Raw genomic sequence first — 19,473 nt, forward strand, 5'->3', positions numbered from 1 at the left:
AGGGCTCGTGTTCAGTAGATGAAAGACAGCCTAATGCTTAACACTTATCAGAAGACTGATACTAAGGCATGTGCACATATACGTGCATGCATATATATATTCACACTCATACACAGGCCCAGGATCATATGTTGGTAAAGTCGATACAGGACATGGCAGGTATGCATCGCTGGCCCTGCTGTGTTCTTGCAACAGGTTTGTGTAAGAATCAGACACACTCAGTCTTCCAACATATGATCAACTCGCGGTTAACCATTTTAATGTACACTTTGCAAAGTACAAAGCACAAAAGAGATCTTTCTCCAACAAAAGAAAGAAAAACAAAAGTTCCATAGGTTGCATTGTCCATTTCATAAGCATTGCCTCTATCCCACCCAGCAGCACATTCAGAGGAGCTCAAGTATTTTTAGTTTGACTAGCATTACTCTCTCAATATCTGTTTCCCTACACGAGAGGCCACACGTAAATAGGCCTGATGGATTATACATAAGGCACTGAGGCACTGTTGGGACGAAAGATAATACCTCAGTGGTGCAATACAGCCAAGTCTTGTGTATCACTACACAGGGCTTCATGGGCGACGTTTAGCCACTACTGGTAACTATTTCTACATAAGCATGAAGCGGGTAATTAAAAGGTCAATGAGGTAGCAAATTGGACAAAACTAAACATTGCCATTATATCCAGCATGCTACTTGGCCAAGGCCTCCTGCTTAGACATATAATGGTCCAGATGAAAACAGTTCACTTTGGATGATCTATTTCAGGGTTACTTGTAAAGCTGCAGCACCTATGCTATAAAACTGAGTAGGAATGAGAATGCTCTTCTCAGCCCTTGTCACAGAGGGCCTGTAATCGTATAGCATCACAATGGACAAATCCAGCACCACATTAGCAGGTTAGCTCATGATGATTCAGGTTCACGTGAAGACCAGAACATTCTGGTCCCAGAAACCATTACAGAATGCTTTAGAATTACAGGTCCTGACAACTTTAAAGTCAGCAGAATTAAGTCCCAGAATTGTTTTTTTTTTTTTTCAACAGGAAGGAAAGAAAGATTGGTTGTTTTTCCTTGCCTACCACTGGATGAAACAGTGACATCTCTGAGCACACATAATAAAGAAATAATTCTTAGTTTGTGAATGTTTAAAAAAAAAAAAAAAAAAAAAAAACGCAGATCGCCTCTCTTCTAAAAGATGTGTTAAATCTTTCCCATAGCCACCAGTGGTCCCATTACGAGAGCCGTGATGATCAGAACCCCAGAGATTATTCCGATCCGAACCCACGGCAGTGGGGGTACAGTCTCCTCAGCACCTTGGAGAAAGTGAAAGAAAAAAAATTCATACCTTTAATACAACATGGTCAAGACAAAATCTATGACAGGATTGTTATAGCTATAGTGATGTGTAAGGTTGATAGGTAAAGAGAAATATAGGATCATCTGTCACATATGTCTAGATTAATTTGACACATTTTACACATCACTATTAATAGTCAACCGGAAACATATTTGTGATTGCTTTCGTTCCATTCAGATATCTAGAGTCTGACGTGGCCAATTGTGTTTAGTCAGTGTGGGTTTGTGGTGCTATGTGGAAGTGTCTGGTTCAGCGCATTGGCCTCTGTGAGGTGTGTCTTACCCGGGCTGGTTTCTGGAACTGATGTGCCCTGCATTTCTGGCCAGACTTCTGTTACAATGAAATAAACATATGTATGCACTTGTCAGCTACCAATAATCAAACATATATAGGCCTACAATACATTAAAAACAAAAGTTGTATTTTGATTACTGTCCCATCCCACCCCGTCCCATATGAATGTTCTAAGACAGTGTGAACACAAACAGAAGTGCCCTTGAGGAGTGTTATGCAGCATTCAGACTTACACATCCCTATAAATATGAGTAGGACATTTAGCAGTAGACATTTAAGGCTGTGTTTATTAGCTATGTTATGGAGTAGTTCTTGCGCTATTGACCTATTTTAAAACACAGTCGCTTACTCATTTAGTCATCTGGCCCACAGGACTATTCTGCATTTGCATAACAGTGCAATGTACTTCACATTTATTCATTTAGCAGGCACTTTTCTCCAAAGCAACTTACATGTCAATTACATTACAAGGGCCATTCTACCCACAGCAATCATCAACCCAGAGAATGCATCACCCAAACTTTATATTTAAGGTGACACAATGTAGGAATAACCCATTTCATCAATTTCCAATGTACTGGGTACTCATTAGTGCTAAAGGGGTACCCAATTTGTCTAAAACCATCAAAAAGGATAATGGAAAGTTGCTTATTATGAAACGAAAAGGAGTTGTATGAAATTCCTCTGGACATCCATCCATTAGTGACCAAAACACCAAATGAAGTTCTCATACTATTAACATCAGCTTATGTACAGAACAAACAAGCCAACTTGTTCAAATACTATATGTCATGTTTCATTATTGCAAAGTCGCAGACAGGTTCCTCTCTGAATGGGACTGTGTGGGTGACAGTGAGCCTGTGTGTCCCCTCCATGCCTGTTTACCTTCCTGTTCCTGGTCGGCCATGGTGGGATAGGAGGTCGGGCTGGAGCTGCTGTTGTCGCTGACGACAAAAGGATCTATCTCAGTTGGGAGTATGTAGTCTGTAGGGAGGATGTCACAAGCAAATCACATAACAGCACGGAGCATCCAAAGCGTCTACTCTGAATTTGACCATATGGACATTTTAAAAAGAGAACGCTTTGTTTTTCTTACATTTAGTACATTTAAGTAAATTTTTTCATGGTTTCTACCAGAACACATCACATAGCATCAAAGAAATCAATAAAATTAATGTAATTTCATATAGGGTTAAATATGTGGTCTTTCACAAACTAATATAATATAATATGCATTGTGCCGCATAGTTGCTGAGAAAGATGACTCAGATGATCATTTTCATCCATTAATGGGGGGTCAGCGTGTATTTGGGTTATGGTGATATAATGCTCGGGGTAGGTTTAAGCTAACAGTTGATAAGTGGCTGACAGGCTGGCTGATACATTTCTTAAGTCCCTGCACTGGCTTCCAGTCACAGAATTGACTTTAAAGCACTACTGCTTGTTTATAAATCACTTAATGGAGCAGGACCTAAATACCTCTCAGACATGCTTCAGCAGTACACACCCTCCAGACCTCTCAGGTCTCAGGAGAAAAGCCTGTTAGTAAAACCTGCTGTTAGAACTAAACATGGTGAAGCAGCTTTTAGCTGCTATGCGGCTCAGCTCTGGAACCAACTTTCGGATGACATTAAAAAGGCCCCAACTGTAGCCAGTTTTAAATCTAGACTTAAGACCAAACTGTTCTCAGATGCTTTCTGCTAACTGCACTGAGTTATAATTTCTGAATCTGTCTTGAAAATTATTCTACCTTGTGTCTTTTATTTTGTCTTTTTAATCATTCTTTATTTTTAAATGATTTTACCTTGTGTTTTATGTTTTCTTTTTATTATGATCTTTACCTTTTGAACTATTCTTTGACTATATTGCCCTTCTATGCTTTTATTTGTTATTATTATTTGGTTTTATTTATGTAAAGCACATTGAATGACCTCTGTGTATGAAATGCGTTATATAAATAAACTTGACTTGACTTGACTTGAAATGTAGAAGGACGTGTCTCCTTACCCAATACTGTAAGTTCGACCGACCCTGGTATCCCAGGCACTGCAGCGAAGTTGTCGTCACTGTACCAACATTTATATGTTCCAGTGTCTTCAGGTGACAGGTTTTCAATGAATAAGGACAGTTCACCATATTCCTGGATCAGGTCCTGGCTCATAAATGCATTGTTGTACATGAAGCTGGGGGGATTTGGGGGCCTCCCTCCAACCAGACTGTAGAGGTCCTTGCCATTTTTCTTCCAATAGACCGACACTTTTTCCAAAGTTCTTGATTTAGAAATTATACCCCAGCAGGGCAATCGGACACTGTCGTTCACATAGCGAACAAATATGTCTTCTTCATAATAAGTTTCTTCATTGAGGGAAAATTGAAAGGAGTGGGTGTAGAGGGTAAGATATGAAGGAAGACAAAGGGACACAGAAATGAGCAGAATGAAACAAGGGCATTATCTCTAGGCTATGGCTTCTTATCCAGTTGTGTTCCTTCCTTAGAAAGTAAAGATCTATAACAGCAGCTCAATCAACAAAGCTATGCCTGGTCAATATAAAGCATGCCAAGTAATCAATAAATCCAGTCCATGTACTATATTTTAATGTTTTCAAATTCAATGGTAATTCTTATGTGTGTGCACACGCCTCCTGTGCATTGATGATACCAATGTTGCACAAGTCTGTTGGGAGATACACTGCCAGTTTTTTGTATTTTGGGGTGCATATCTTTGCCAACCTGTTCAAAACTATAAATATCATTGTATGATATTGTAAAAGGTTGTGTTCCATTCAATCATATACTGTAATGATAATTTCATTGAGCTTCACATTTTAGACATCTAAAGGTACATTATGACTATCACTCTCACACAATAATCCAAAGGAACCAAGAGAACACCTAGGTCATGCTTTAGCTACCCAATTGAAACTGGACCATATATATGTGATACATGTGAATTACTGGATTCATAGATTTTAGATTTGCGGTAACACCAGGCAGCCTTCCCTTTGAAATGGATTTTGCATGTAACAGCCCCTGAAGAGCAGGCCTTCTTGTCCGTACTCACCCAAAACCGTGATGATGACCGTGCGAAGAGTCTTCCTGCCATGCCACAAGCACTCGTAGACGTCCGCGTCACTCAACACCACTGGATGCAGCGTGACCGAGAGCTTCCCATCGTCCCAGGTGGCTGAGGCCCTGTTCTGAAACAGCGACCCATAGTGCATATTTCCATCATACCGCACCACGTCCTTGCCCATGGCCTCCCAGCTGATGTTCAGTGGCTGCTGTGCTGCGATGTCTGTGTGCATCGTGAGGTCACATGTCAGTGTAAAGTTCTTCCAAAAGTCTACAGTCACATGTTGCACATCTTGGGCACTAACAAGAGCTGCTGAAGTGTGGCAAGGAGGAGAGAGAAGGGATGGGAGAAGGAGAGAGAAGGGATGGGAGAAGGAGAGAGAAGGGATGGGAGAAGGAGAGAGAAAAAACAAAAAAACAACAAAGAAATCATGTGTATCATTTATTTAAGGTGTTTTGGGTCATGGAATAGTTTTGCATACAGTTACTTGTCATGTGTTCACAGATCCATATGTCTTATAAATGCTTTTCATGGTTTTTACCTCTACAAAAACATAGTCCTACTAAATCATCAGGAATGTGTATTACCCATCACATCAAGGGAGCCATGTGTCATCTATAAGCCATACTCTACAGTCTAGACCAGCTCTACGTTCCAACCTCTTACCAGCTGAGAATAATATCACAGTCAGAGCCAAGCAAAGAACCTTCATCCTGCTGCAACTTAGGATTCCCCTGAAAAAAAAAAGGACAAACTGCATGTAACTGCATTTTCTTTTACATCACGTGGGTTGGGTTGCCGGGTGCGTGTCTGTCGTTTACCTGGGCAACACTTCGCACCAGGATGCACTATGAGAAAAGGGCAAGCTTGCGGAGGCAGTGTGACACTTTGGGCAATGTTCTACTGGGGACTGCCATTCACGTGGCTGTTACTTTGGCATATACCACATACCTAAGCATTCTTACAGACCATGTGCACCCTTTCATGGAAAGGGTATTCCCTGATGGCAGTGGACTCTTTCAGCAGGATAATGTGCCCTGCCACAAGGGAAATCTGGCTTCAAAATGGTTTGAGGAATACAACGAGTTCAAGGTGTTGACTTGGCCTCCAAATTCCCCAGATCTCAATCCAATCGAGCATCTGTGGGATGCGCTGGACGTACAAGTCCGATCCATGGAGGCCCCACCTAAGCTATCTGCTGCTAAGGTCTTGCCAGATACCACAGCACACCTTCAGAGGTCTAGTGGAGTCAAGGGGTCAGGGCTGTAATATGGCAACAAAAGAGGGACCTACACAATAAGTAGGCTATAGGGCCAGGCGGTCATAATGTTCGGCTGATCGATGTACATTTGAATGACTATTTTTCATCCAGTTTTATCCATCTAGCATATCATCCCGATTAAAGGCAGAGTCAACAATCCTACGCAATTTTAAGCCCATCACATTTTTTGTCACGTTTAATCATCTCCTCAGGACCTGGTAGATGCCCATTATGTGAGCGAAACCCTGTGTGGAGTTTCTCTGGGAATACAAAATGGACGGGTGAGCTGATGTATTTCGTTTGGTCGTTGGTTAAATATAATGGACATTCTTTTGAGAAAAAGCGTCTGCTAATAAATGTACGATTTGCTGTACAATCGCTGACTGCACCTTTAACATGCTTGCTGAACAATATCACGAGTAACTGCAAGAATGATTAACTCATCGTAAGACAAAGTCTAGAAATAAAAATTTTCTGAGAGCAGAGTGCCCATTTAAAACGTGCACTGGGTCCAAATAATTTACTACGCTTCCTAAAATGTTACAGTGGTGTCATTCGTGGGCTAGTGCCAGCGGAATAGCTCGACTCGAATGGACTATACGTCTGCCAATACGTTGAAGGGCGAGGCGGCGGAACAATGTCAGGTGATCAGTAACTCAATCCTGCTGCAGAATTCTCTGGCTCACCAACCGCGCAGCTGTCCGCGATGCGCACGAGACGACTCCGGGATCCCCGACAGATGAAACCCTGAAGTGTTACTGTTACCCTGAAGTGGAACTGTTTTCCATGTCAAACCAATGTCCATGCAAACCGTCCGATAAGCAGAAAAAAAAATATCCATCAATATGTGTGGTGAGGCTATTTTAACCTTCGCGTAATGAAAGCGTTATTTTTCTTCATAAACGAAGAAAACCCATTTTAAATAGCATCCAAAAATGCAATCCAAAACAAACATTATACTATAGCCTATTTTTTTGGTCATACAACGCATATTATTGAACTTTTCCATGTAACTGGATGTAGCCTGACCTCTCTCTGACAATAAAAGATTAAAAATCGCAAGGTATGCCTATATGCTTACACGTAAACAATTCAAAGTATTTTTTGTTTGCTTTTTGATGTATTACTCCCCACACAATCAGCTAAATTAACAAAACGCACAGGCAATGAAACTGAGAACTCAAAAAAAGCCAGTTTACAACAAACAGCTATAGGCCTATGTTACACTAAAATCAGCACGCCAGTCATAAAAAATATGCAACAACTATTCTCTTGGCAGAATCCCAGACTGCGATTAACTTTATTTGCATGCCATATCGACCGTCGCAGTAGACCGTGAGAGATTAAATGCGTAACCAAAGGTGTACTCACCAAATTGCAAGTTATCACGATGAGATAAACGAATCAACGTGAGAGGTGCGACTAGTTGTATGCCTCACTTGCAGCTTTCAAACGTTGTCTTTTTTTAGCAGTCATCGCCCATGCTTTTCTCGCCTCTCGAATTTCAATATATTGCATTAAATTACAATTAAGTTACCCAATAGCAGCGATAAATGCTTAGCTGGCTACAGGGTAAAGCACGTGTACCCATACCATCATAGTTGGCGAAGCGATCGGCCCCCACATAAATCCAGAGTCGCACTGTAAAGCGCGTGCACCACAAACCAATAGCAAATATTACCGTTGAGTTCTTCCTGTCTGTCCGTAAAATAAGTAAATAAATGTTTAGACCATCTCACCCCGTCTAACCCTTATTTTATCACCCATATTAATGTCAGATCAATTAGAAAATTCTTGCAATAGCTAGACTGTAAAGTGCAAGCATGTAATACAGAGCTGTCTGCCTGACAGGAAATATTAGATGGCAACTAGGGCCCAGAGGTCTATGAAGACTGCACATGGGGTGCAGGTTGTATGACAGGACAGTGTGCGTCAAGTGATTTTAAATTTTGCACTTGATGTTGTTTTGTTATGGAAAACGAGCTGGATGCTATGGCTGCCGAATAAGCATGGGCATTACTTTGATATAGAGGGCATTAGAATAATTGATAATTATTAATAGTATTCATAATTAATAATTAATAATAGTTTCCTGAACAAACATTTATACCAAATTGTAGGTTGAAATATAGTTCTTTTTAACGTTTTGAACTATTACTTTGTGTAACACTGATGATTAAGATTGATGCATGTGGAATGTTGACATGTCATTATTGGGATCAGGTTCTTGTTGACTTTAGCATTCTCCCCCATGTTGTGTTACCTATGATATGATTTGCGTCATGGTAAAAAAAAAAACACATTTCATTGATGAGTCACACTAGTGATACTCTAAATCCAGTAAAAGTCAAAAAGAAATGTCACCCTATTCAATTGGAAAGACTCACAAGATGAAGAAGGCATTGTGATCTCATGGTGACATTGAAAACATGAAATCCTGAAAACTCATCAGGGATACCACTGCCATCTGTTTGTTTACAGAGATAACATATTGCAGGATTTCTTTCTGAATTCTGCAGGGCTGTGGCAAACAATCTCTTGTTTATTTTTCATTGTAAAATGCATGATGTTCATAATCCTTCAAGGGGTTCAACTGTTTCGACCATCTTAGAATTTAACCTACCAATTGAAAGAGAGTTAACTTGTGTGTCTTTCCACTTGATTGTATGTCTGTTTATTACTAATGGTTCATGTTTGTACTATTTTGTCATATCGTGGCTAGTTGGAAATATTCAGGATATTTATGCACGTTTGTCAGGCAACTTTGTCCAAGTGAGAGTGAGTTCACTGAAGCAGGTAGATGATGGCATCCTCAACACTCAATGGCAAACTGCAGTGGGTCTAGAGAGGTGGTCACCTCTACTGAGGTTGGCCAAAACCCACGACTCCAGGACTTTCAAGATTGTAATGGAACACCAAGGAAGTATGAAAGAGAAGCAACTTGACACCGTAAGTTGTTACATGACACATGAAAAACCATGATGTTGGTGTTTGACACCATTAGTGCCTATTGTAGCATAACATTAATTATATTGACACTGTGTATCACTTCTTTTAAAACTACTGTCCACATGTTTTATCATTTACTGGAGTCTGATAATTAGGTAACATGGCTGCCTATCTATTAATTTACTTGATTAACTGAAATAACTGCTTTTTACCTGTGACTAATCATATGATGCATATCATCTGATCTTAAAATCTAATATAGCAATCACATCTCATGTGTGTACCTTTGATGTGTAGAAGGCAAAAGTGTAACATTTAGTAGCTACACAGAAGTTCAAAGCCACTTTAATGCAGAATCACATTCAGGAGGATATACATATTAAATTAAATCTTGCTGGGCATTTATGCTGACTAGCAATACAAATAATACTTTCACTTTCGTTAGTGCTCTGATCTAAGTGGATGCTGAGACACTGGGACTGGGACTCAGTGATGGATTCCTTTATGAAATCTTTGTGCTCGGTCTTTGCCTCGGAAGATAACACCTGCATTGGAGAGGCAGAGGATGAAGAAAGCTTTAGCTCATCATCTGCCAGGAAAAAGGAGGAGGTTGTATGTGCTCAAATAAAACCAGGCAGATGTGAATCAGGGTGGCTCCCTGTCTCGGAAAAGAGAAATGGGGTTCAGGAGTCCTCAGAACTGACTGTACACACTACTCAACCAGCGAAGGGTATGTGGTATTAATTATTTGAGTCACTTAATGTCAGAATGCAAAATAAACAAATAAACAAACATAGTTTGAATCTGTACAGAGAAGCAATATGCTGACTCATATAGCCTGTAAGGGAGGAGACTATACATCAGATAAAGGGTTAATACTTTGTGTTCTTTCTGCTTGACTATCTCAGATAAGCCTGACATTTAAAATAAAGATATTTCACCATATAGCCTATGAAACAACATCAACATGGCAGTTAATTTCCAAAACTTTTGCTATTGAAAAGCTTGTAGGCATTAAGAACATCCGGAAAGGGATGCAGAATTTACGGTTGGTTATCTAACAACCCCGGGAGGGTTGCGGAAAGTGAAAAGCTTTTTTGACCGTGTCCATGTACTCAGCAACAGCACTCCATTTATACATGTGTAGCAGACAACTACTGGCAATGACACATTTTTCATGTTTGTTAAATCATGCAATAACATGGCTGCATTTATATGTGACAGGTTCCAAATAAGTAATCTTCTAAAATTAGATTAATTATTATTATTTAATAGTTATAAATGTCAATCTGCCCTTTTCACCGATAAATGCTTACTTTACTCTAGGGGTCTCTGAACTTAAACTCCTTTGCTACATTAAAGAAATGTTGACAAAGCATCAGGATGGAGAAAAGGTGAATGTGGAATTGAGAAGACAGATTGAAAAGGAGACCAATAAGCTCATGTTGGAGATGATCCGTGCTGAATGATGAAACAATATAAGAATAAAGCTTCTTAAAATTAAATTGTGAATAATGTGGGGATATCATCATCTACAGTACATCATTAAAATCTTTGAAAACAAGCTACAGGGCTGAAAAACAATATTGGATGGTCCTTGATTGGTAACAGATCTGTGTGGTCTATCCACATTGGGCTGTTAGACGCTACGAAGCTAGCCTAGGTTCCATGGAGTCATATTTTCTCCAGAGTCTACCCCACTCAGCATTACACTTGTGGCTCAAAGGCCAATAACCCTGCAAACTGACCTCAATAGTGGAAGCTAAATGTTACAGCATTCGTTCTCCGGACGGAACTTTTTTGGCAATGCTTATTCGCCTTATTCACACAGACCATTGTAAATCAAAACGAGGCTATGGGGTATGCAAACCATTTCATTGTTGTGTTCTATGATAGCCAGTGTACCCCATCGCCTCCTCTTGGTTTACATTATGGTCGCCACGTGAATAAGGCAAATTGTGACACATTTATAAATGAAGAACAGTTGAAAGAGCATCCCTGATGTTGCAGCATACCACTTAACTGTATTTAAGCTGCACAATAGGAATGTATTTGCATGTATGAACACGTGTTGTCATTGATGTGATTATTGAAAGGCATGACATTATGAGTAGTAATGTAGAAAGGCATTGTGTATTAATATAAGAAGCTTCTGATCTGTCTGGCAAGCAAAACTAGGCCTTTTTTCTCAACCATAATTAAAAACTGCCATGAATTTTTGACTGCAAAACTGGGTGGAGGTGAGTAAACAGAGGGCAACAGAAAGAGACAAAACACAAAGGGCATAACAACCCATAACAATAAACACCAAAAACCATATTTCATGACACAAAAACCAACTGCTCTTTTTAATCACTCACATACAGGGCGCAATCACAAATTCATAAAAAGACTTATCAAAACTTCTAAATACACATTAAGCTGTGACATTAAGCTGTGTCCTGAGACCACACACACACACACACACACACACACACACACACACACTCTCTCAACTTTACAAAGGTAAAGGGACAGAAAGATTGTTGAATATTTTAGTTACTGCATGTCTAGTGAAGCTCTGGTTCTCTGTGAATAAAAGAGCTGTGATGTCCTTTAGTCACTTCCCATATTACTTTCAAATGGAGAACCAAGTGCTGAAGTTGTGTATCTTGTGGCTTTGTGTGCATTTGGGCAAATATGTGTGCATTAAAAACTAAGATGATATATTAAAAATGTATGAGGGCCTTTGCGCACGCCTCAGCTTTTCCAGGTGTACCCGTAGCCTCTCAGGTGTAACTGGCGCAGGGCGGATTTACCCAGGGACGCTGGCTCCACGATCTGCTGTAGTGTTGCTGGAGACAGACCGCACCCAGAGGGAGCTCCCACATCGACCTGGTAACGAGGAGGAAACAGGCATTAGTAAAGAGCAGAAATGCACTGAAGGAAATCTCCAGCAATTTTTCACATAGATCTCGGTTTCTGGAGGTCAGTCAGTACTGTCGGTACAGGATTTTTTTTTTTTTTTTTATTCAGTGCTACCTAGCTCAAGTTGCTGCAGCTAACAGTTAGGACAGCCAAGCAGCTACAGTGCTACACTCTGGGGACATGATTTTAAAAATGCCAGGGAGAACTAGAATTTAAATTTGCTCTGCAGGTTGGTCTGGGAAGGAGCCGAAATTATTTGGTAACAGTTTATTGCACCAATTTAAAGTGTAAGTTCAGTGCAAATTGACCCATAGCCCTGTTGTATAAGCTAACCACATGCAGCCCATCAGAAAAAGAATAAGACAATTTGGGACAATGTAGGCCAAGTTATGGACAGGCAGCTTAAAGCAGACCCATAAGGCCATCAAAACTGAAACTGAAAGTAACTCCCCACTGCCCCAATGGGTCTGCTTTAAGCTGCCTGTCCATAACTTGGCCTGTTGTCCCAAATTGCATCATTTTTTTCCTATGGGCTGCATGCGATGAGCTTGAACAATAGGACTATGGGTCAATTTTAAAATGATACCAAGATATCACCAACCTGTGGTTTACAAACCACGAAAAAGTGTATGTGTTCTTGGAGCAAGAATGAAGAATCTTACAATCTAAAATTCATATTCAAAGATGTTTTTCACATCGCTTGTCTTTGTTACTAGGTCTTTATATTTGTTAAGTAACATTAAATGTCTTACTGTGCAATTGTGTGTGTGCTCATGTGAGGTTGTATGATATCTAACCTGTTCTTTAGGCTCCGCATTCTTGCAGACAGGCACGTTGAGGACGGCTGTGGGCTCGTGCGTGTACAGTCCAGCACTGAAGGACCCTTTCTGGGCAGTGCGCAACAGTTGAGTGAGCATGTGAAGGGAGTGAGGCATTATGGGTCCTGTGACCTCCAGACTGCACAAATCCTGGTAGCCTGTCCGCACTTGTGTCTTCACGTTCACACTGCGTGCCTGTGGACAGGAGTCATGATGAATACAAATGTCTAAACGACAGATTATCACAAAGTGTGTGTGTGTGTGTGTCAGGGATGGAAATTAGCAATTAGCACCAGCCACGCCAAATGCTGGTAAAATATGAGTGTGGCTGGTAGACACAAAGTAATATTTTAATATTGAGTGGCTGGTGAATTTGACGAATTTGTGTCTGGTAGACGTACACATTTTCAAATTTTAATTTGAGTGTGTGTGTGTGTATTCTTCTACCCACCAGTCCTCTGAATTAGCAGAGATGAAGTGTGTGTACATGACAAGTATGTAGAATTTAGTGAATAGACTTTGTGCTTAGATGATCATATTCAACCCATGGCCATGCACGGTCCGTCTGCACACTGAGGTGCTGCACATCTGTGTGTGTTCTTCACTTGGCCGCATACAGTGTGCTCAGACATAAGGTGCTATACATACGTACAGAAGTATCGAGCTCTGTGTGTGTGTGTGTGTGTGTGTGTGTGTGTGTGTACGGAGTGTGTGTGTGTGTGTGTGTGCGTGTGTGTGTAAGCGGTGTTGAGGTATGTTGAACCGACGAAATCACCCAATTGCAAAAGCTACAAATAATTCTGCACAGTTAATTTTGTCACATTTCTGACTTCTATATTAACTTCATCCTCCTTGACTATGCCACTTCTGGTTGGTGGGTGTGCGTAGTGTGTGAGGGGCACAGAAATTCTGATTGGTGAGCTTCACAGTCAGTCAGGGGTGCTGTGCTTCTGGTGCACCAGGCGTGCTCACCAATCAGGGGTGGCAAATTAAAGAGACATTTGGGATATTGAACCGAATCAATTCATTGACATTCAAAAATCATATCGCAAATTGACCGCTCGCAAAACTCCGCCCATCGAACGAAGATGAGCCAATTACAGTCCAGTAGCTCCGTGCAGGCAGACATGGCCCGTCAACTCCACCTTACGGCTCCATAGAAATGTATTGGGAGCCTTGACTTTTGTCCGGTTTTATGGGATTTTATAGTGATGAGTTGAAAAGGACAGTCCAATGACATATGTAGGATTAACGCAACACCGATACACAGAAAAATGCCTTTCAATCTTGATTAAGTTTTCTGTAATTATGTTAAATTAGATTAAATTCTCTCGTCCCAGATCTCCACTATTTTAAGCAAAGGGTTAGCCTACTCCAAACCATAACGAAACAGTGCCCTACCACATCTGTGGATTAAGCCACAGTCAACTCAATGCATTGCCAGCATTGTGTATAAAATGATTGTCACTTGGAGGAGACTTGCATATAACTAACGTTAGCATAGTTAGCTAACTGCTACTAATAACGTGCTAGCTTCGTCACGTCAGAGAAGCTTGAGGCTGTGCACAGTAGTGTAACATTATTCACCATAAAATAATAAAGTTGAAGTGGCAATGTAGGCTATGTTTCCGTTTTTTGTCAGCACTATGTTCCTTACATGACATGGCCCAGTGTCCTTGTAACATGCATGCAAGTCTATCTAGCACAGCTAGCTAATATTAATATCAGTGCATTACACTCGCCTCCCGTTTAAGCTTGTCACCCAACAAGGCTAGATATGAATTTTTATACATGTGTCTCCATGTCATACTGCAGTCTTTCAAAGGATTGTAAATGATTGTAAATTCTTTTTGGACCTAGGTACGGGGCTCTCTAGAAGAGCCTCTTGTGCTGCAACTTTTACAGACAGTAAATTAACACTGCAATCACGCAATCACAATATCAGTCAGAAAAATCGCAATTAGATACTTTTCCCAAATCGTGCAGCCCTAGAGCTGTGTTTAACTGCGTGCGTGTGTGTGTGTGTGTGTGTGTGTGTGTGCCTCACCTTGAGCGTCTGTAGAGTGGCCCCCCTGAAAGCACTGGGGGCCAGCAGCGTGGGGGGCAGGCCTGCCTGAGAACCAGCCGCCGCCACCAGGCTCTTGCAGTTGATGAGGAAGTTGATGAGCGTGTGTGTGTGCGCACCCTTCACCAGGACCACAGACTCGGGCTTGTGGTCCAGACACACGGAGCTGCGCTCTTTATGACTGAGGGACGCAGGTCAAGGAGGGCTACTGCCACGTTGCAACAGAAACAAAATGGACGCCCTACACTGAGCCATGTTAACTTAGACTTAAATGGTAAACCTCCTAAAAGATTCTCAATTGTTTTGTTTAGCCTAGCTACATGAAACCACTTACTCTTGAGTTAACTTATACAGGAGCAAGAGATGGGTAACACTTGCTATTTCAATTGATTCCTAAGAATTAAGACGCACATCCACATACACAGGCGCACACATACAGGCACACACATAAACACTAAAAGGATACAGTTTGATGGTGATGGAGTCTGGCTTCTTAATCTTATCCTGAACTCCCATCTCTTTAAGCCAGGAGAAACCACTATCATCATCGTCGTCATCTTCATCCACACCATTGTCCACCTCTTGGTCACTGTGCTCTCCAGAACTGTAGCAAAGAATAGACCAGGATAGTCAGAACATGTGACCTAATCACATCATTTTTTTTTTCAAATGGAACTCTAAGGATTTGTGTGTCTGTGTGTGAGTGAGTGAGAAAGACAGTGAGAGAAGAGAATGAGAGCAGAGGGGAGAAATAGAGAGAGAGAAAGAGAGACAGAAACTAACAAAGAGAGAAAGAAAGAAACAAAACAAACAAACAGAGAAAGTAAGAAGAAAGAAAGAAAGAGACTCACGCTGAGCTGTGTGGGTCCTCTCCCTCAGCAGACTTGCACTCATCACTGTGTTCCTTGCTCTTCCTTTTATCTTCCAGTAGGGGCAGTGTGAACTCAATCCCTACACACACACACACACACACACACACACACACACGTTTAACAATCTGTTCCTTTACTACAACTTACTAACCACTTCAAACATTCAATTCCTCATTGTGAAAATTGCACGATTAATAATAACAACTATAATTGCAACCTTTTATTACAGTTGAATTGCTGTTTTTATAAGTTTAGGGTTGGTGTGTGCATGTGGTAGTGATCTGGGAAAACACGGGGCGGGGAATGACACAAGTGGACATTTCCAGTAAATTCCCAGTGTGTTTGTGCATCTGTGTGCTGCATGCAAGCCAGCAATAACACTAGCGTCTGTCACCGCATCAGCGTGTGCCAGAGATCTCTCACCGTCTGCCTTCATGGCCTCACGCAGCCCCCTGGTGGTGGGCGTGAGTAGTGCAGTGAGGCCCGGCGCGCCGCTGAGGCCGGAGGCGCGGAAGAGCACGGTGAACTGGTAGGAGCACAGGTAGAAGTAGGGGCACAGGCGCGCCTTCAGCAGGCTGTACAGGGACGTCAGGCTCACCGACCTACAGCACAGGAGCAGGAGCACGAGGGAAAGGACCAGGATGGAAATCATTCTGTCAGTCTGTTTACAGTCAAGGACAAGTCATCTGACAGACTAGTGCTCTCCAGAATTATTACCCTTGCTGTTTATCAAACGTTGTCTTAAAGGTGCTCTAAGCGATGCCACATGTTTTTTAGGCTAAAACATTTTATGTCACTTACTGCAAATATCACCTAACCAGCCGCTAGCTGTCTGTGTTCTGACACTGTAAAACATAACAAACTGTTCCAGAAAATCACAGACGAGATGCGCGTTTAGGAGACTTTCAATTGCACGGGAGCAGCACGGGAGGGAGGGGGAGGAAGTAGCGAGCTAGCTCTCCGTTTTGTTTGAAAGTCAACAGATGTGGCGTTACCCAGCATCGCTTAGCAGTGTTTCCCATACATTTACTTATTTGTGGCGGCCCACCACAATATCAACATTGACCACCACGCAATGATTTTCCAGGTTGTACTAAATTGTGCTTAAATCTGGTTAGCACCATAACCACGCTGCACTAATTTGATAAAAACTGTTGCATTCAAGTTAATTCTGCAAACCTACCACCACAAATAGAATTCAATTCTGAGGGAAACACTGCTTAGAGTACCTTTAAGTCAGCAAATAAATTAAATATATAGCCAGCCAGACTCCATCACCATCAATTAAATAAATACATTTTATTCTGAAAATGTTGGAGTTAGGTTGAAGGTCTAGATTTTGTGTTTACTTAATCATTTGAGTGAATACCGATCTGTGCTTTGGACTGCCTTTCAGCAACCATTACCAAGTTTTACCAACCATTTATCAAGGCACCCAGAATTAAACTAACCTTAAATAAAGGTGCTTTTAAATATAATATTAAGATGGATTTATAATAGTTTTTTAGTAAGTCTTTTCAAACATCTTTAGCAAGTGTGCTAAAAATTCTGGAGAGCAAAGAAGAAAACTAAAACTACAAGAAACATCCTCAGTCTTCATCTAAGCATTAAAACACACACACACACACACACACACACAGTCTCTCCTCACCACTCGCGCATCATGCTCTGCTGCAGCTCCGCATCCTGGCTCCATGGTGAGCTTTTGCCAGCAAACTTGCGCTCAGCTCCGATCCGCGGGAACAGGGACAGCCAGGGCAAGGACGGGTGCTGCCAGTACTGCAGAGCCTGCTGAAAGCCGCAGCGCAGCTCTGGACACGATCGAGGATCCTACACACACACACACACACACACACACACACACACACACACACACACACACACACACACACACACACACACACACACACACACACACACACACACAGAGGAGCTGTCAATTAATGAGCTGGGGATATTTCCTTCAGGAGGTGTTTCTTGATTTCTGATGCACCGAGTAAAACTATCTTGCTTGATTCCAAGTAAATTTATACACAGTATATTTTTCATTTTCTCATTGTTAAGTTAAGAATGTGTAGGATTTGTTGGAGTGCATGTAGTGGTCTTAACCATGACCTCCTATCTGTTTCATGTTTAGGGGAGCAAGTAAGTAGCCTAATCAGCACCTGTATGTTCTGAGGAAGACAGGCATATTCTGCCCTGCAGTGTTGGGTCAAGCCCTGCGCCTCTTCCTGAGCTTTGGGTTGCTCTGCCCATGAAAAGGCATGAGATGAGGTGAACAGCAGACGCGTCTTCAGACTCCAGTCGGCAGGGTATTCTGGACACTCAGACACTGGAGGAGTCTCTTCAACAGCAGCATGGTGCTGGGGACTCTATAGAAAAGACAGTCCAGGCAGGCGACATGGTATTAGTAACAGGAGTCATTGAAAACAGTGAGATGATATTAGTAACAGATGAGATTACAAGAGAGATATTAGTAACAGGAGTCACTGAAATGAAAACAGTCAGCTAAGAGTTGCCTAGCAAGACAAATTACCTTAACCAAGGCAGTGGTTTTCCCGTCTTCAAACAAATCTGCCTCAAACAGGGAATCATCTTTGGAGATGGAAATAGGAGTCTGGAAAATATTGTAAGGCGTTCGAGAATTCAATACAATGCAAAAACATGTAGTCAAACGACATATTTATACAACTAGTATCTTGATCACCAATTTCAAGATAGATAAATAAATTAAACATTTAAACAGGTAATTAAGAATAATAACGTTAACTGTGGTTGAACTAGATAAAGTTACATTTCATGACGTGCTGCAAGCAACAGCAGAGCACAATACGTTTTTGACTGCTTATCTAAAAGACTGGTTTTAAAGCATCTATGCAGCGGTAGGCTAAACATAACTTTAAACCGGTTTCAGGGTAACGTTAGCAATCTTTTCGCTAGCTGCTAGTTACCCACTTGTTTACAGTGAAACCAACCTGATAGGTATTTTACATAAAGTAAAGTTGCACTCCTGCGAATAGGTTGCTCTTATTACATAATTTGACTAGTTAGTTAACGTTACCTCCAGCAACTTTTCACTGGTTTTGGCTTCTTGTACAAACTGGTCCAAGTAGGATAATGAAGTCGTGTTTGCATAATGTGCCGAGTTCTCCCCGTCTGTCTCGACAGGGGCACGATTTTTATAATTTAAAAAATCATCCACATCTCCGTCGGATCGAAAAGTTGCTCTCTTCTTCGGGCTGTTGTAAGTGTTTTCGATGTTCGCGAAAGGATTCCTCCGTTTTTGGCCTCCTCCACCAGGACGATTAGGAGCATTTAGCGATGGCCCTGGTGAGAATGGACGAGTCCCAGGAACCGATAGAGATTTACGGACGTTGGGGCTAACTCCCTCACTCCTTGCTCGCTTCCTTCTCATTCGCATAATATCAGCAGGTTTCTTAAAACTTGGGGAGTACCCGGCCTGTTCCATTGCTGCTGTAAGCTTAAACAATACGTTAAAACAAAGAGTTGTAGTAAGTAAACTGCTAGAAACTAACGTCAACGTTACTGTTCGTGGTCTGATGTTGATGTTTTCTTTCTCCGGTGGTTCCTGTTTGACACAATACAAATTTCGCGCGAGACGGAGTGGCCCGCTCAAATTTGGAGGCGGGCTATCCACAACAGACATGCGCACTAAGCACACTTATGCTAAATTGTCCTAATGTTGCGGGACACCTAAGCTCCAGTGGTTGTGGCTCTTCCCCAAACTAATGAATGTCACTGAAACTTTGGGAAACTGAAAACAAAGCTGTAGGGTTCTGCGATCAAAATTGGATGTGGATTTAATGTGTTACCTTCACACTGTAGCCTAGTATAGCCTACTATAGCCTAAGTCCA

The 19,473-nt window shown here is 41.5% G+C and overlaps 2 protein-coding genes across 2 annotated transcripts; both read right to left on the reverse strand.

Moving 5' to 3' along the window:
* Positions 1-166: 166 nt before the first annotated feature.
* Positions 167-7,472, reverse strand: LOC125310272. The gene is made up of 7 exons (XM_048267537.1): positions 7,358-7,472; positions 5,392-5,459; positions 4,714-5,037; positions 3,660-4,007; positions 2,538-2,636; positions 1,641-1,688; positions 167-1,314 (listed from the first exon to the last, which is right to left on the reverse strand). Exons 2-7 carry the CDS (start codon positions 5,435-5,437, stop codon positions 1,202-1,204), a joined length of 978 nt encoding a protein of 325 aa, XP_048123494.1. The 5' UTR covers positions 5,438-5,459; positions 7,358-7,472; the 3' UTR covers positions 167-1,201.
* Positions 7,473-11,241: 3,769 nt separating this feature from the next.
* Positions 11,242-19,220, reverse strand: LOC125310274 (protein downstream neighbor of son homolog). The gene is made up of 10 exons (XM_048267538.1): positions 18,659-19,220; positions 18,134-18,214; positions 17,763-17,969; positions 17,249-17,427; positions 16,021-16,199; positions 15,577-15,676; positions 15,192-15,329; positions 14,708-14,906; positions 12,640-12,855; positions 11,242-11,809 (listed from the first exon to the last, which is right to left on the reverse strand). The coding sequence occupies exons 1-10, from the start codon at positions 19,064-19,066 to the stop codon at positions 11,675-11,677; spliced, it is 1,842 nt and encodes a 613-aa protein (XP_048123495.1). The 5' UTR covers positions 19,067-19,220; the 3' UTR covers positions 11,242-11,674.
* Positions 19,221-19,473: the final 253 nt, after the last annotated feature.

The sequence above is a fragment of the Alosa alosa genome, chromosome 17, assembly GCF_017589495.1.
Source record: "Alosa alosa isolate M-15738 ecotype Scorff River chromosome 17, AALO_Geno_1.1, whole genome shotgun sequence".
NCBI classification, from domain to species: domain Eukaryota; kingdom Metazoa; phylum Chordata; class Actinopteri; order Clupeiformes; family Clupeidae; genus Alosa; species Alosa alosa.

What these genes read in the sequence shown, in the direction of transcription:
- LOC125310272 (XM_048267537.1), bottom strand. Translation starts at nt 5,437, where the DNA reads ATGAAGGTTCTTTGCTTGGCTCTGACTGTGATATTATTCTCAGCTG. An exon ending in GGTCGAACTTACAGTATTGG is followed by an intron (nt 2,637 to 3,659) that starts GTAAGGAGACAC and finishes TCCTCCCTACAG; the next exon opens with ACTACATACTCCCAACTGAG. An exon ending in GGCCGACCAGGAACAGGAAG is followed by an intron (nt 1,689 to 2,537) that starts GTAAACAGGCAT and finishes TCATTGTAACAG; the next exon opens with AAGTCTGGCCAGAAATGCAG.
- LOC125310274 (XM_048267538.1), bottom strand. Translation starts at nt 19,066, where the DNA reads ATGGAACAGGCCGGGTACTCCCCAAGTTTTAAGAAACCTGCTGATATT. An exon ending in TGAGGCCATGAAGGCAGACG is followed by an intron (nt 15,677 to 16,020) that starts GTGAGAGATCTC and finishes GTGTGTGTGTAG; the next exon opens with GGATTGAGTTCACACTGCCC. An exon ending in ATGCGGAGCCTAAAGAACAG is followed by an intron (nt 11,810 to 12,639) that starts GTTAGATATCAT and finishes CCTCGTTACCAG; the next exon opens with GTCGATGTGGGAGCTCCCTC.